Source organism: Bombus pascuorum, chromosome 4, assembly GCF_905332965.1.
Source record: "Bombus pascuorum chromosome 4, iyBomPasc1.1, whole genome shotgun sequence".
NCBI lineage: Eukaryota > Metazoa > Arthropoda > Insecta > Hymenoptera > Apidae > Bombus > Bombus pascuorum.
In genome coordinates this window covers 3,347,866-3,363,656 of record NC_083491.1, presented here as the reverse complement: position 1 = coordinate 3,363,656, position 15,791 = coordinate 3,347,866, and the positions used below count along the sequence as shown (strand labels likewise).

Genomic DNA, 15,791 nt, shown 5'->3' with positions numbered 1-15,791 from the left:
GAATAAAAAATATCATTAGTTTTACTTTATTTGTTTAACTTTGGATATATCGTGTCATTACATGGCATACGTTAACGGCTAAATTTGACGAGAAATAAAGTTACAAGTGGCATTCAGTCAAATAGGATCTTCAAATTTCCCGCCGTTTGTTCGATGAGCAAACATGGAAGATAACCATTAAAATCGGTTAAATATCTTAATGTATTTCATTCAAATAGATTCTTAGCGCTATTTCATAACTTTATATAAGTACTCTTCCATTTACTCAACTTTATCGTCTTTAAATGTTATAAATTTCAAAACAGTCACTTACCATTTGATGAATAACCTTGATCGTAAATAATTTGAAGTCTGTACTTGACGTCATAAACTTGTGTTACATCCAAATTATGTATAAATACAACGTACTTTGTCCTCGAAATTATCGATAAGTGGTATAAATAGAAAAATATTTTTAATATATTCGTTGCCACAAAATTCTTTCGCGATATTTTCGTTTTTACTTGATCGTCGACTAAACTTCGACCGCGATTTGACAAGCATTGATATCTCGTAGAATCGTAGAAATATGTCACGCTACTTTTAGAGTTTAATACAGGATGCAACCACAAATGCGTTAAGGGAAAACACTAACAAAATTTATGGAACGATTGAAATATTTAACGCAAATTTAAAAGGTATAGTGGAAATTGGAATCGACGAAGACACTACTACAAGCTTCGATCGCGAACCGCGTTTGCAACAATAATCGTTCGAAGGCAGTTCGAATTGTTTCCAACGAAGTCAATTGCATATCATTAAAAAAAAAATCAATTTAATTATTAAAAACTGTAATACAGTAATTTTATTAAATTATTTTTAATAATTATAAAGCTTGAATTACACCACAAAGATTAATAAAGAATCCAGTTAAAATTAGTCAGTGTAAATATTTTATCTGTGATATTATCGACTTGCGTAGATTTATCGACGGTTGATACGAACTGGTCATACACGAGAACTTAAATGAACGACGATAGATAAATATAACCACCGAATTATTTAATCCACCTGTGTTATCACAGGTACTATCCTCATCACAGCCATACATATTGAAATATTACAACGAGTTTAACATTTTAATCGGCTTTCTTCGATAATACAGCTTGTAGAATATCAATATCCATCGAATAATAAAGAAAGATTGTAATATCTGTATCTTCTCGTTTTTAATACTAGAGACTATTAAACGCTATGATTCACACATTTCCAACGCTAATATCAGGATATCAAGAACCTTTTAGTACAATTCTCTAAAGCAAATGGTAACTAAAATTCTTCTCGCGTCTGAATCGGGTTAAAATAACGCTTTAGTGACCTAAAAGCGAAGGTCGTTTCTCGTGCAGTTACGCTCGATGTAATTACCTCTTAGGAAACAACACTACGAGCAAAATATTATTACGAAAGGTAAGATTGACGTCTTTGTACAAGCAGCGGGTCTTAAACTGGTAGGTGAGAGAGTTTTCCTTATCGTTCTTTTTTCCTTAAATATCAAGAATATTATAACGTATCTAAGAAACATACGATACAAAGTTACATTGTTATTTCGATGCAGATTTAATTAATTGTTTTATACAGACAATGCACTCGAAAATATCGGTAGACGTAGTCGACACATTCATTGAAAAAGAACGAAGGATTCGTTGCAAAATCGCATTGCATGGCTTAAAGATCATAGTACCACGCGTTCTTCTTCATCTTCTTCTCTCCTTTCCAGCTCGTCCGCCTATTTCTTCTTCATTCTACTTCCAATTATCGCGTACATAATTAACCGAATGTTAATTCGTTCGAACGATCTCTAAATTAAATAGATTTTATTAGAATAAAAAAGAAACGTAGAAAGGCGCAGTAAGATGCTTTTATGTTTTGTCGTAAACTTTGGCTTTTTACGTAAAGAGTCAATGAATGTTTTGCGTTTAGATTAGATAAGACCGCGTGTTTAGTTTTGCATTTCTAATCTGTCGCAATTATAATTGTCGTATAACGAAAGGGCCCAACAATATCCGATCAGATATAAATGACGCGTACTCATCAGGAATCAGTTCGTGTCTGCTGACCACGGTTTGTATCGCGTGCAACGCTCGTTCTACTAATTCAGCTTTTAAGTCGAATTTTTGTAGGTACGTATCGCACCAAAATAGATTACTAACAGTTACTCTTTATCATCAATAGATTATGCATATGTGTGGAAATTAATATTTCGGAACATATTATAACGAATATATTCTTTTTTTAATACTTAACGTAGTTTTGTATATATTACGTCTATTTTATGCATCTTTGTACTTTTATGCATCTTTTAAACGCATACAAATCTGCGATCCAGTCGTAAGTAAACAGTTTTAAATAATTTCTGTTCTTTTTTAAACAATATTTCCTAAGATTTATACATGTTCGATCAATTTCCAATAATTATTTTTAAACGAAACAAACAACTACGGCTATCACTGTAGTATCAACTTTCTGCAATTACAAAAAGGTAATGGCGCAGTATACGACAAGAATATTATTCGTTCTCTTATTGGTGATAATTAACGAGACATCGTTTGCCAGAGCTTGCAATTCATCCGGGGAAAATTGTAAGTATATTTCTTTTATAACTTCGAAACTGTTCTTTGAAGCTTAACTGTTCCGATCACTTAGGGCAATCCCGGATTGGTTTACTCGTTTCGCCGATAATTTCGAAACCAAAGATTCGAGAGATAGAAATTTATTGGAATAACGTTGATATCGAGCCCGGAGACAAAATCTCGCTATTCGAGGAAAGCTCTTCGGGAGATCAACGTGAAATTTACACCGTTGTTCCGAATAGTCTCAGTGGTGTCGAGAATACCGGAGTACTGGCTGAATTCATACCTAGCTCGAACCTTTCTTTCGTGAAAAGATGTACAAGTTAGTGGCGATAGAATTTTTCAATCAACCTAATCTCACAAACGGATCGCCATTTAATCAGAAATTTCTATCATTCATCTGTAATTCATTTCTCATATTTTTCTATAATTATAAATTACCTTGAATTATTCTGTACTTGGAAAAAGGTCTCGCTCTAATTCTGGCGGTATTTTTTTTCAGGCTACAGTGTAAGATGGTGGACAGATAAAGGAATAAAAGATACAAAGTGTCTGGGAACTCAGCCGACCTGGATGAAAGAAAGGAAAGATATTCTGGGCCCTTTAAAAATGAAACAGATATTTCTGCCTGGAACTCACGATTCCGCGTCGTACAATGAGAATGGCGACAGAGCAAGCATCGTTTCAGACTTTGCTGTGACTCAGGTAGAAATGTAATACGGCAGATAGAGAATTGAAATTTGCGGTATTTTCAACGTACTTGTCAGCAGAATAAAGTAACAAATTCGTAGGATTTAGATATCCTCGGGCAATTAATACACGGTGTACGGTACTTAGATATCAGAGTGGGACGTTATCGCGAGACCAACGAGATTTGGTGGACCAATCATGGACCGTTTTATCGATCAGTCTCGTTAAAAACTGTTATAGACCAAGTGAAAAAGTTCCTCGACAATACCGAAGAAATCGTGATAATAGATATCCGTGAATTTCCTATTGGTAATGCGTTCAATTTTAATCTACTGTTATAAACGATAATCTTATTTAGTTTAGTTGCATTTAAATGTCCATGAATTTCCCATTGATAGTACTTTAAATCATTGATCCGTCGTGACGAAGAATAATTTTATTTTTCATTCTAATCGCCTGTTTGTGGTAAATTCACAGGTTTCGATAGCATATCAGATCACCATGCATTGGCCACGTTTCTGGAAGATGAATTTCGGGATTATTATTTGCCCAATAATTATGGATGGGGTACCACGTTGAACGAGATCTGGTCTTCTGGAAAACGATTGATAATCGGTTATGAAAACACGAGAATCGTGGAAAGTCACTCTAGCATGTGGCCTCACGTGTTGCACCAATGGGGAAACGTTCAGAGCACCGAGCAATTGTTCCGATATTTGGATAAAATTGAGACCAATGCCAGGTAAACTATTTAGAAAATAAAACTAAAATGCAATGGATCTATTTTACATATTACAAAAAATATTGATAGAAAATTAACTTGGTAACAATTTGGTTGCAGGGATAGCGCGGCAAGACCTCGATCGGCTATGGCAGAAATGACCGCGGATCTTACGTATATTCTTTTCAATGGATTGACAAGTCTGCGAGATATGGCGCACGAAGTTAATTTAAATGTGACTAATTGGTATAGCACCGTTTGGCAATACTCTGCCAATATCGTAGCAGTGGATTTTGTAAGAAGCACAGATATCGTCGAAATTGCCATTGAGTCTAATGAAAATCGTCATTTACATTGTAAATATTAGTCATTCTTTGTATAAGTCTAATTCAATCGTTAATCCTAGCTTGTACGATACGTTACCGTTTGGAACGTATTATGCAGGATCAGACAAAATTGTTCTTTAATATGTTCGCTATTATAGTGGGATGGAGCACAAAATGTCCATCACCGATCGTGTTTTATTTCCCGCACTTTTCTACAATATTTAATAATATTTTTCTTATAAATAATAACTCTGAGATTTATTTTTGTTTTAATCAGGCACGTCGGTTATACGAATTTCATTTATCTGGCAACTTGTAATTAAATGTAAATTAATTTTAAGCGTCGCACGTGTACGTGCTGGTAGCGAACATATTAAATTCGTTCCAATTAAGCAATACTCATCCGGAATATAAACACATTTGTAAATGTTATCCGAGTAATAAAATATACTTTCGAATAAGGTTTTCAGATGGAATATTTTCTAATAGAAATCGTATTTTCCGAGTTATATAACGTTAAAAATGGTAGTGTGTGCACGCGTGTGCGTGTGTGTGTTTAACAGCATCGCTTTAGAAACTTTCTGTACAAGCATTTGTGCACCGTTTTCTGCATGACAATGAGACTTCCGCCGGAAGAACGAATAATACTCTGAACGTAATAAAATCTGTGTCACATCGCGTGTTACGAAATAGGATCTGCCAAACAGGACAGTCTGAAATATGTTTCAAACGGCGCCGGTTGATCAAAGAAAAGATGTTCCTTTCGTCAGTTTTCATTGTACTTCTTTCTTCTATCTGTACATTAAGTTTCACCGATCAGACGCAACACCTTTTCAGCGAAATGTATTCGATTAATTTGATTAATTGTCCGAACGATAAAAGGTGTACATTTGTCGAGCATTGTCCCCCTATTTTGAATTTAATGAATCACAATTTACTTCCAATTCATAGGTAAATCGGTGTAACGCTGCTTTATAGGAAATTGAAATATAAACGAATCAATAAGAGAAATGATCTAAGCTTTTATTTTAAAAATTAACGTAGATTTCGACAAGCGATTTGTGGTTACGAGAGCATGAAACCAAAAGTGTGCTGCGACGTGGATAGCAATATGGTGAACTCATTTTTTACTCAAAAGGATGGCATATCTTTCACGAGATCGAATCTAATTCCAGAATGTGGCAGGAGCTTCGTTCATGGTGATGTTAACTCTATAGGAATGTACCCGTTTGTTGCAAGAATTGGATTTAAAAGTAAGTCAGAAATGAAATATTTATTTATACAAACAGTACATTTATTAATTAATAATAGGTAATTGATCTTTCACAATTTTGTCATAGGTAACACAGGTCAAATAAAGTATCCTTGTAACGGTGTAATTTTGAATCAGCGCACGATATTAACTACTGCCAGTTGCGCACTTGCAAAGTCTAGTATTTATCAATTGTGAGTACTCTCATCTTTTAAGGTTAAACTTCGAACAGATTTTACGATATTTTAATAGGGATTCTGTGCTTGTCGGTGAGTTTAATACTGATACTGATCCTGATTGCAATACACAGAAAATTAATATATCGTACGTGATAAAACATCCCAACTATCGATCTGATACTTATGCGAATAATATAGCGATGTTACGGTTAAAAGAATCGATACAATATACTGGTAATTATTAAAAGATTCTTCGATTCTTTATATGAAAAATATATCGATGAATGTGAGTAAGATTTTTACCTTTATTTCAATACTAAATAATTAGTAACGGCGCAACCTGTGTGTCTTTTACCAAGAGATGGATATGTAAATGTAGAAATGAATCCTATTCTTGTTGGATGGGGTAAGCTGGCAAGCCAGAAAGGTAAAAAGATTACGTACAACTCAATTAAACAGTGTATATGTAAGGAAGTTAGAAATATTGAAATTTTATCAAAGTGAACACTTGTAAGCAACAATTGCTGAAAATGAGGATTGTATCGACTGAAGAATGCATGAATTATTATAACCAAGGATCAACTGTCGAATTGTGCACAATAGGGGACGAAGAGCCATGTTCAGGATACAACGGAAGTCCTCTTTTATTTAAATACGGCGATACGTATTTTTTGGTAAAATTTTATATACTTAATACTTCATGAAATTTTACATTTGATTATTTACAATGAAATACATTTATAAAACTACAATTAAATTTATAACATTTTTAGTTAGGCATTTTATCGTACGGTTCTGACTGCAGCATGATCACCAACTTCCCCTCAGTCTTCGTGAATATACAAAAATACACAAGATGGATTCAAGAAAATTGTTGATTGTACATCAAAAGGTTAGTAGCTTATTTCATAATGAATATTTTAATAAAACATGCATTACCATTTTCTTACATATAATTTCTTCGATCAAAATTCTGTCATTTATGCTTGAAAATGTTTAAATATTTTCCACGGGTCATCTCCTTCGCCTCTTCCAATCCCAATTGATATGCCATATCATGTAACTTTTTTACTTCAGATATTAAACCACCCATTGATAAATTTCCCAGTTCTAAAATAAAAATCATATTTTCAGCATAATAAAAGATATTTTGTATGAAATTGTGTTATATAAACTTACGATGTAATTGATTTATATCATCAGGTGTGAGACCAGCAGCCCAAGATGATGGTTCTGTTTGAGGTGAATTTTGGGCTACAAATTCATTTACACCTGGAACTTCATTAATTGTTAATATATATATATATATGATATATTGTAATTCTTGTCCATAATAGGCTATAAAATTGTATAGAATATACTTACTTTGCTCAGGCCATAGATCAGGCGATGCCCTATCTAGTTTCTCTAAACTCATAAGGCTTTCTTCTACGCAAATTAGGTCTATAAAAGAAAAATATGTGAGGATTTAGGAAATTTGTTTTTACTTTATTTAAGGGTATGTTAAATATATATACCTGATTGGTCTGTTGGATCTTCTGTAGTCATTATGTTCATTGGATCCGTGTTACCTAACCTTCATTCAAACTTAATATTCGAAACGAAAGTGAACGGAAAAACAAATATTTATACAGACACAGATGTAATTAATACAAAATATATGAAAATTAGACAGTTTCCGTTGCAATTATTATGAAATGAATATAACATGTACAATATATTATACAATATTTACACGTTATGTAGTTTGAAGAATTGACCCCTGTTTTGCCGCTTCTAATAATGGATCCGCCAATTGCGCTTCTTGCTGCTTATTTCTTAATTTGTTGCGTTTTTGACGCTCAATATCGCGTTCTACACCTAGTCGAAGCTGTCGTCTGTAAAAGTTATGGAAATATACATTAAAAAATATTATTGCAGAGATTAACGTACCGTGAGATACAACTTTATCGTGTAACATGGATCGTACACTCTAATCAAATTAATTTACATTTATGGTATATGGATTAAATATATTTAAGTTGTACTTTTAATTTAAAAAAGAAATAATTAATTTAAACTTTTTATAACATAAAGATTGAATAGAATGATTGACGTTATTAGCTTTAAATAATTCGGTAATTTTTCATTTGAACTATGGTTTGAAATATTGACTTAAAAAAAAACATTTGAAGAAATATATTCCCTGCTCTATCTATCGTCGCAACATATGTAAAAAGGAAATAAAAATATTTGTATTTTGTATTGCATAGTATATTTGCTGTTAATATTTTTACGATGAGTCCATGTTACACGATGGTAATTATTTACATAGAAAACGTTGCATAACCTAACAATATAAGAATACTTTGATTTACCTTTCAATTTCTTGTTGATAATGCACATAACCTATCATACATGCTGTCGTTGCACAACATAATACAAAAGTAGTTTTCGCAGCAAGTGACATAATATCCTTCTCACTATTTTGTTTTAGTATACCCGCGCACTTTTACATCTATGAGCGATTATATCGAAAGTATATTTTTATTCACATGCGAGAATGCGATATATCGAACGTAGGTAACGAGTTATCTATTTCGATTCTCGAAAGTACGAACGGTAGTTTCGTGAAAAGTGCATAGTGCAAATTCTCTGTGAAAAATTGTGATAATCAAGAATAACTTCGAAGTCGGATGCTGTAAAATGTAAGTAAGACGTTCTTTCAATATATTTTTTATTATTTTGTTATAATATTTGTTTTATAAGTTGTTATCGTTACATAAATGATGAAATAGGTTTCGTTGCTTCTGAAATTGTATAATCTCGCCATTTTAATAAATTTCAAAGATACGAAACATTAAAAATTCCCTTTCAATTAATATCAATTGAAAGCAAAACGATTATTATATTTCTTTTATGAAATATATAAAAAGATAATTTAATTTGAAGATTTATTATCGACAGAAAAGTCGATTGCCAGACAGATACCTAACCTTGCCGCGAGAGATCGCACCCAGTACGTCGTACGTTTCGAAACGATAAAATATTTGTAGTTATATATAAAACTTATTGTTACAATAATTAATGATATAAACCGGTCATATTAAACAACAAGTGTTATAAATAATTCTTATCGATCGGTAACTTAATATTTTTAAATTTTTCTTCAAATTCCATCAAATCATCTAACTATACTTCTTCATAGAAAAGTCTTTCTAAACAGGAAAGTTATTTCAGACACTTATAACTATAATATCCATAATAGCATTTCAAAATGTTTCACATATATGTAATATACAAAAAATTCTCTATGATATGTATTTAAATACTATCAGGAATCGCTGTATTTCAAATGCCTATAAATTATAATACCCAAAACTATATCTGCTGTTTAGTTCGGATACTCGAATTTATCCAGAAAAAGTTATCAATATTATAAATTTCCATCAGAAATGGTTCAAGTTCTGTGCGAGAGTACATATATTCCATCTTTCTTAGTACATACTCTTGTTACTTGAGAAGGGACGATAATCCTCTCGTGACCACGCAACCATATGAAACGTAATTGGGACCGGAAGGAATCTGATGATGCGGAAGGGTGGAGACGACGACGTAACCGAGATATAGGGTCCGTTCTTATCTACAGAATACAGGCCACGTTTCTCTACCTCTCGGCATTCCACATCTCGTAAGTTATATCACGAGTTCGGAAACACCGTAGGACACTATATGATGAATCGACCTCGTTGCCCTTTTGTCCGCCCTTCAGATAAATTCCTTACGTCCCTTACACTTTGCTATTTGCATATTCGAAAATTGAATTATGCATCATTCTTGACGATGCAATTCTTTGAGAGTATTGATCATTGGTTATTGCTGCAGGATCGCTTTTCTTTGATTCTTTTGAATCTGACATACTTTTCTATGGTTTTAAAGAATAATTTATATAAAAATAATTTGCGGGATAGAAATCCTAAGCGCTGTTATAAGTCTTTTAGATTAACGCTGAATTAGGCTCGAAGCTAGTGCTCTTAGATGTTGCTGTTAGTGTATTTAGATGTTTAGGGCTCTCAGCCCCTTAGACATAAAACACAAAGCTCAAAATATTCGCTTAATTCCAATTGCAATTTCAGTATCAACTCTTATATTCGAAAACTCAAATTTATAGCCATTTAAAAAATGCCGAATCACGAAACGAATATCAATTATTGAATATTGTATTACTTCTCTTCCTCTCTCTTTCTCTTTCTCGTGTCCAAATTTTAAATATCAAACGAGATTTCAAAAAGAAGAGGTCGCCTGGGTGCAGCTAGGTGCAGCGTTCGTAGACTTCCTAAGAAGTTCTTCACCTTAGGAAAGGACGCGTGAGAGAACGGTTTAGGATATAATTATCGAATTCCGTTGGATGGCTGCTGGACACAGGGGCCCCGTGTATCCTTAGTGTGAACTTTACTGAACTTATATAATGCATGCGTAAGGAGAATGGACCACCCATGTAGAGAGGTCTCTCTCGACGCGGCCTCGAGTACCCTTAGGAGTCGCGCGCGGACCAAGTACTCCATCGGACCGAGTAGTCGCTTGGACAGCATACCGGGTAGAATATGACACCAGGTATGAGAACCAGCTTTTTCTAGCAGTCGAATAATATGCGTCGTGCATGCTCGATGGATCCAGTGACGATTCGGTTTCCGAATGCCGAGTTTCAAGTCTTTTTTGCTTTGGAATACCTAAACATACAATCGAATATAATGAATTTGATGAACGATGATTTTGACTGATTGAAATTCGCAGAAAATTGCACTTTTCTTTAGTCTTCTTATCTGTTCTGATCAAACGCCCGTTTTATGTAACATTGGCTGGGTAGAATTTATTGCAATTTAAATTCATTTACAAGGAAATGCAATTGAAGTTTTCTTATCAATATATTTGAAGTTTCGTTCTTTAGATTCTAGACTATCGAATTAGTCAAGTGCAGTGAATTTGACGATGATTCTGGCCGCTTGGAATTCCTGGTAATTCTGCAATTTCCAGGTGCCAGTGTCCGAAGCTCTTCTTCTTTAGACTTCCTTTCAAAATGGATCAAATTAGTCCGTTGGTTTATATTTTTGGATACTCGAGAGATTTACGTAACGAAATGGAAATTTTAGTTTCAATTGGAAAGGATGAAAATTATTGTAATTTCATCTTACGCTACAAAGTGTTATCAAATTTAAAAAAATAACACTTTAACATACGAGCGACGTTAATCTTCGTTATTGGATACAAAGAATTTTGTTGTAAGAATTCTTGCAATAAATACTGACAAGAATCAACAGACACTTCAAGCGTCGACCTAAAGAAGATACTCAAAGTAGCTAGGAACGAAGCAACTGGAACCTTGGTATTTTTATATTTAAATCGAATGAAAGAATTGTCAGCTAAATCGAAGAGTATCGTTGGTTAGAAAAATCAGAAAGTTCATTTGGTAGTTGGACGTTTATTTTATACGCCCGGGACACATAGTATATCAGATAAATCCGTAGAAAGCGCAGCGGAATGACGAGTCGTGATGCTGTTCCTTCGTGAAGAGCAGTAGAGGCCGAAGATTTCAGGTCAGTCCGTCTCGAGAGCATAATGCATCACAGTACGGGAAAGAGTTGTGTAAACGAACTTTCATGAACTTCCGAAAGTAGTCGCTTTTTTTTCTCCTCCCTCCTTTCACCCCCTTCTGCTATACTCTTTTTGCTGTTGATGTTTTCGCTAAGCATTTCTGCACTCTTACCACGGTAGGCTCTGTCTGACCGAACATATTTTCAAAATTCTTCTCGTTCTCTAAGTCCGCCCGTTATCCCTCATTCGTCAACTTCAATTCTTCCATGACTTACGATAAAGCTTCGTTGAAATTAGCGTCGAATTCTGTAATTCTACCCTTCGTAATACTACTAGAAACAAATTTCAATTAGGTCGTTCGAAAAGTTTCTTTCGTTTTATAAGGAAATAATGGATGTACAATATTTTATGTTTTATATTATTTTATCGAATTACGTATGATCCACTTTGTTCTATCAAAATAAAGATCACACCGTTCGACAGATTAGGTTTCAAAGGAGAGGTCTGTAAAACAAAGACACTTTTAGGACAACCTAATACAGTCTCCAAATTTTGTTTTTCAATTTTTGTTTTAAGCAAATTAGGGGTATCTATCAGTATGCAAATATTTTTCTGTCGCCAATTGTATAATTTTGTAATTATTTTCTGCCACTGGCTTCCGGATAGTCTCGTCAGTGTTAGGCTCTTGGCAGTGAGAATAATAAAAAACAACGATCCTGTTGAAAATCCGTTGTTATTACACAAAATGCAGATTCGAGCGTGTGTCGATAATAAAAATAGGACTGGAAATTCTTCAAATTTTGTTTTCCGTAAGCAAATTAAAAGTATCTATCTGTATGAAGACATTTTTCTGTCGCCAATTGTATAATTTTGTAATTATTTTCTGCTACTGGCTTCCGGATAGTCTCGTCAGTGTTAGGCTCTTGGTAGTGAGAATAATAAAGAACAACGATCCTGTTGAAAGTCCGTTGTTATTGCACAGCATGCAGATTCGAGCGTGTGTCGATAATAAAAATAGGACTGGAAATTCTTCAAATTTTGTTTTCCGTAAGCAAATTAAAAGTATCTATCTGTATGAAGACATTTTTCTGTCGCCAATTGTATAATTTTGTAATTATTTTCTGCTACCTGCGTCCGGATAGTTTCGTCAGTGTTAGGCTCTTGGCAGTGAGAATAATAAAGAACAACGATCCTGTTGAAAGTCCGTCGTCATTACACAGTGTGCAGATTCGTGTGTCGATAAATAAAAGTAGGACTGGAAATTCTTCAAATTTTGTTTTCCGTAAGCAGATTAAAAGTATCTATGTGTATGAAGACATTTTTCTGTCGCCAATTGTATAATTTTGTAATTATTTTCTGCTACTGGCTTCCGGATAGTCTCGTCAGTGTTAGGCTCTTGGTAGTGAGAATAATAAAGAACAACGATTCTGTTGAAAGTCCGTTGTTATTACACAAAATGCAGATTCGAGCGTGTGTCGATAATAAAAATAGGACTGGAAATTCTTCAAATTTTGTTTTCCGTAAGCAGATTAAAGGTATCTATCTGTATGAAAATATTTTTCTGTCGCCAATTGTATAATTTTGTAATTATTTTCTGCTACCTGCGTCCGGATAGTCTCGTCAGTGTTAGGCTCTTGGCAGTGAGAATAATAAAGAACAACGATTCTGTTGAAAGTCCGTTGTTATTACACAGCATGCAGATTCGAGCGTATGTCGATAAATAAAAATAGAACTGGAAATTCTTTAAACCGAGGCTGTGTGTGGTCCGCAAGAGGTGTTAATCGAGAGACTCGCTACTGTCTTGCTTCTAACCGGCCCTTCAATTAGTATACATCTTCTGCCTTCTCTACACGTGGTACAGGAACTCTCGTGGCCCGGCCGAATTCACTCACCTCTCTGTTTCAAATGAAAGAAAATAAAAAGACGAGAAAGAAGAAGCTGCTGTTCTTGGAATTGCGTCGTTCCTTCACACTTCCAATCGATTTTCTCCGTGGAAAGTGGTCAGCGTCGAACACTTTGATAGAAAGAATCGAATGTATAGAATAGAATTACATGTTTCTGGTGGAACTTTTATGTTCTTTGGATTTCTCTTCAAGTTGCTCAGTATTTTAAAGGTAACAATAATAATTCGATAGCGTTACACTGACATAAAACGTAACGTTAGATTTCGTTCGGATTCACCGAGGATCAAAAGTAAATAGAAACAAAAGTAATAATTTGGTAACGTTGAGTGGCCAGAGTTGAAACTGGATTTTATTTCAAGTCGAAAATACTGAGTATTTTAAAGGTAAAAATAATTGTTGGATAGGATAGGATTTTTACGGGGTCGTGAAAAGAGCGTTTGAATCATCGAAATGAATTCCCTTTCTCGATATATTTGACAAATTTCCTGTTCGATGTGTGTTAGAGTATTGATTTCATAAATAGCGTCACTGTGCAAGGATTTTTATATTTCCCTGCATTTTTTTTTTTTTTTTTCTCGTATTTAGGTGTCATCCAGAGTCGCATTCCAACAGCAACTTTGACATGAATATTCGATGAGCAATTTAAGTGAACACCGTTGACAATTGGCACTCATTGAACAAGTTGTACGCAGAAACGCGCGTACGTCGCTCATAAATATTAATTTACTGTCTTCTAGTCGATGCTCGTCGTGTGGCCGAAGACACGAGCTCGATCTTCTGCGTCTCGAAATTTTTCTTGGTGGAAATGTTTAAAAGAGTTAGCGGAAAACATCAAAGAATCAGACAAAATAATCCACAATTGCCTTGTGCTTGTTCCATTCCATTAGAAATGGATTATTAAAAATACGTATTTTTCGTATCTAAGGTACAACCGATCGCGTTATATTCAGAATCGACAATTCCAAATTCTACGTTATTTTATCACATTGTTGCCAAACGGTACTCGCAAAAATCTGAAAAATCAATTCATCGATAACAACGATATTAGGGCGGAATGAAAAAGTCGACGAATAAAGGAAAGTCGTAAAAATGTCGTTGAACGAAATCTCGTACACGTACTCGCGAAAACCATTGAGCCCGACGGTAGAGGCGAACCTCTACGAAACACGGCACCATTGAAACGGCTAAATTACCCAAATCTAACCCTTTCGGTCTCGAAACAATCGCTGTTTGATCCAGCTGCAACCGATCATCCCCTGGCAACTGAAACAGCCTCGAAAAGATCAGTGGAAAGAGCGTGCTCGAGTTGGTCTATCAACACGAATCCATGAGTCACAAAAGTCAGTCGCGGGCTAATATTTGACGGGGGTGTGCGGCTTTCCAAAGAAATTCCGAGGTGCAAAGCGAATCCAACGCAAACCGTTTGAATGAACTTGCCTTTTTGTTATACTTTACCACCTGTCGCGTGTGTGCGCAAGAGGGGCGGCGGCGCGAAGACGGGGATGCAAGAGAGAACGAACGCGAGAGACAGAGAATGACTGGAACGAGCAGAGGAAAGAGGGAAGAAGAGGAGGAGGAGGAGGAGGAGGAGGCAAGGGGGAGAGAAGAAAGAAAGAAAGAAAGAGACACACGGAAAGCTGAGGGCTGGGTGAAAGGGTGAAGGAGGGGGCGAAAGAGAATGGGTAGAGGGTGAACGGAGGAACATGTGGTTCTATTTGTAAAAACAAAGTTTGCGCGGGACAAACACGGGCAGACAGTGGCGGGCCTAGTCGGCTTCCAGGTAAAAGCGCAACAAAGACTCGATTGCGTTCCGTTTCACTCGCTCTGATTCCTTTTTGCCTACGGTTCACGGTTGTCGTTCGTCCCGGACCCCGTGTACCCATCCCCCTTGTCCAAGTATGACGGCTGTTGACCGATCTTTGCGGTTCCAACGAGCCTTCTTTAATTAACCCTTCGATCTTGGAGCTGTTTCGCGATAGAAATGTCATGACGTACGAATTGTATGACGGTCGCTCGACACAGTTACGACGAGTCTATTTTTATCGATCAGCTGACTTTCCTGTCATTCGATGGCTGAAAAATAGTATTTTAACGTGAAATAGCTGGCAAAGGGAATATAACGATAAACTCAGAGATGCGAGTGTTTCCAAGATAGATGGCAAATAGACGAGGGATTTTTACGCATTTATGGGAAATTTGAAAGCGCGAAATTGCGCAAAACGAGCGTGATATAAAAATATACAGAGTCAGTCGATAAATACTACGTAAGATAGCTCGTTTTATCTATTGGTTTTATCAAACAACAAATGAATCGTTTAGAATTTCAAGGGATTATTCGAATTGATGCAATTTTATTTTCTAATGTCTTATATTCTTCTGCGTGTTAAGATGATCTTGAGCTTTTTAAATAGTATCGTATTAGGTTGTCCGAAAAGTTTCTTTCGTTTTATAAGGAAATAATAGACGCACGATGGTTTTTGTTTCTAATAGTTTATTGAATTATAATAATAGAAATAATAGAAATAGAAGGAAATGGATC

The 15,791-nt window shown here is 35.1% G+C and overlaps 4 protein-coding genes and 1 long non-coding RNA gene across 10 annotated transcripts in view; 3 read left to right on the top strand and 2 right to left on the bottom strand.

Moving 5' to 3' along the window:
- The first annotated feature begins 1,566 nt into the window (after window positions 1–1,566).
- Window positions 1,567–4,807, top strand: LOC132905808 (PI-PLC X domain-containing protein 1-like). Of its 2 annotated transcripts, XM_060957459.1 has the most exons (7): window positions 1,567–2,159; window positions 2,519–2,618; window positions 2,683–2,931; window positions 3,112–3,314; window positions 3,401–3,608; window positions 3,777–4,041; window positions 4,141–4,807. In XM_060957459.1, exons 2-7 carry the CDS (start codon window positions 2,522–2,524, stop codon window positions 4,385–4,387), a joined length of 1,269 nt encoding a protein of 422 aa, XP_060813442.1. In that variant the 5' UTR covers window positions 1,567–2,159; window positions 2,519–2,521; the 3' UTR covers window positions 4,388–4,807. The 2 variants fall into 2 exon arrangements, with proteins under 2 accessions (XP_060813442.1, XP_060813443.1); XM_060957460.1 differs by lacking the exon at window positions 1,567–2,159 and having other exon boundaries at window positions 2,402–2,618.
- A 53-nt stretch (window positions 4,808–4,860) lies between these two features.
- LOC132905810 (vitamin K-dependent protein C-like) lies at window positions 4,861–6,685 on the top strand. Its single transcript, XM_060957464.1, has 6 exons — window positions 4,861–5,599; window positions 5,687–5,792; window positions 5,851–6,011; window positions 6,106–6,204; window positions 6,279–6,451; window positions 6,551–6,685. Exons 1-6 carry the CDS (start codon window positions 5,422–5,424, stop codon window positions 6,653–6,655), a joined length of 822 nt encoding a protein of 273 aa, XP_060813447.1. The 5' UTR covers window positions 4,861–5,421; the 3' UTR covers window positions 6,656–6,685.
- On the bottom strand, window positions 6,443–7,651 carry LOC132905814 (protein lin-52 homolog). 5 transcript variants are annotated; one of them, XM_060957471.1, is made up of 6 exons: window positions 7,513–7,651; window positions 7,295–7,353; window positions 7,143–7,220; window positions 6,957–7,055; window positions 6,719–6,887; window positions 6,443–6,642 (listed from the first exon to the last, which is right to left on the bottom strand). In XM_060957471.1, exons 2-5 carry the CDS (start codon window positions 7,332–7,334, stop codon window positions 6,754–6,756), a joined length of 351 nt encoding a protein of 116 aa, XP_060813454.1. In that variant the 5' UTR covers window positions 7,335–7,353; window positions 7,513–7,651; the 3' UTR covers window positions 6,443–6,642; window positions 6,719–6,753. The 5 variants fall into 5 exon arrangements, with proteins under 5 accessions (XP_060813454.1, XP_060813453.1, XP_060813456.1 ...); XM_060957470.1 differs by having other exon boundaries at window positions 7,504–7,641; XM_060957473.1 differs by lacking the exon at window positions 7,513–7,651 and having other exon boundaries at window positions 6,957–7,049; window positions 7,295–7,430.
- On the bottom strand, window positions 7,424–8,328 carry LOC132905815 (uncharacterized). Its single transcript, XM_060957474.1, has 2 exons — window positions 8,135–8,328; window positions 7,424–7,654 (listed from the first exon to the last, which is right to left on the bottom strand). The coding sequence occupies exons 1-2, from the start codon at window positions 8,224–8,226 to the stop codon at window positions 7,516–7,518; spliced, it is 231 nt and encodes a 76-aa protein (XP_060813457.1). The 5' UTR covers window positions 8,227–8,328; the 3' UTR covers window positions 7,424–7,515.
- A 16-nt stretch (window positions 8,329–8,344) lies between these two features.
- Window positions 8,345–15,791, top strand: part of LOC132905822 (uncharacterized) — a 183,394-nt gene continuing 175,947 nt past the window's right edge. The window contains exon 1 of the long non-coding RNA XR_009657869.1: window positions 8,345–8,464. This is a non-coding gene — a long non-coding RNA (uncharacterized LOC132905822). The remainder of the gene's footprint in view (window positions 8,465–15,791) is intronic.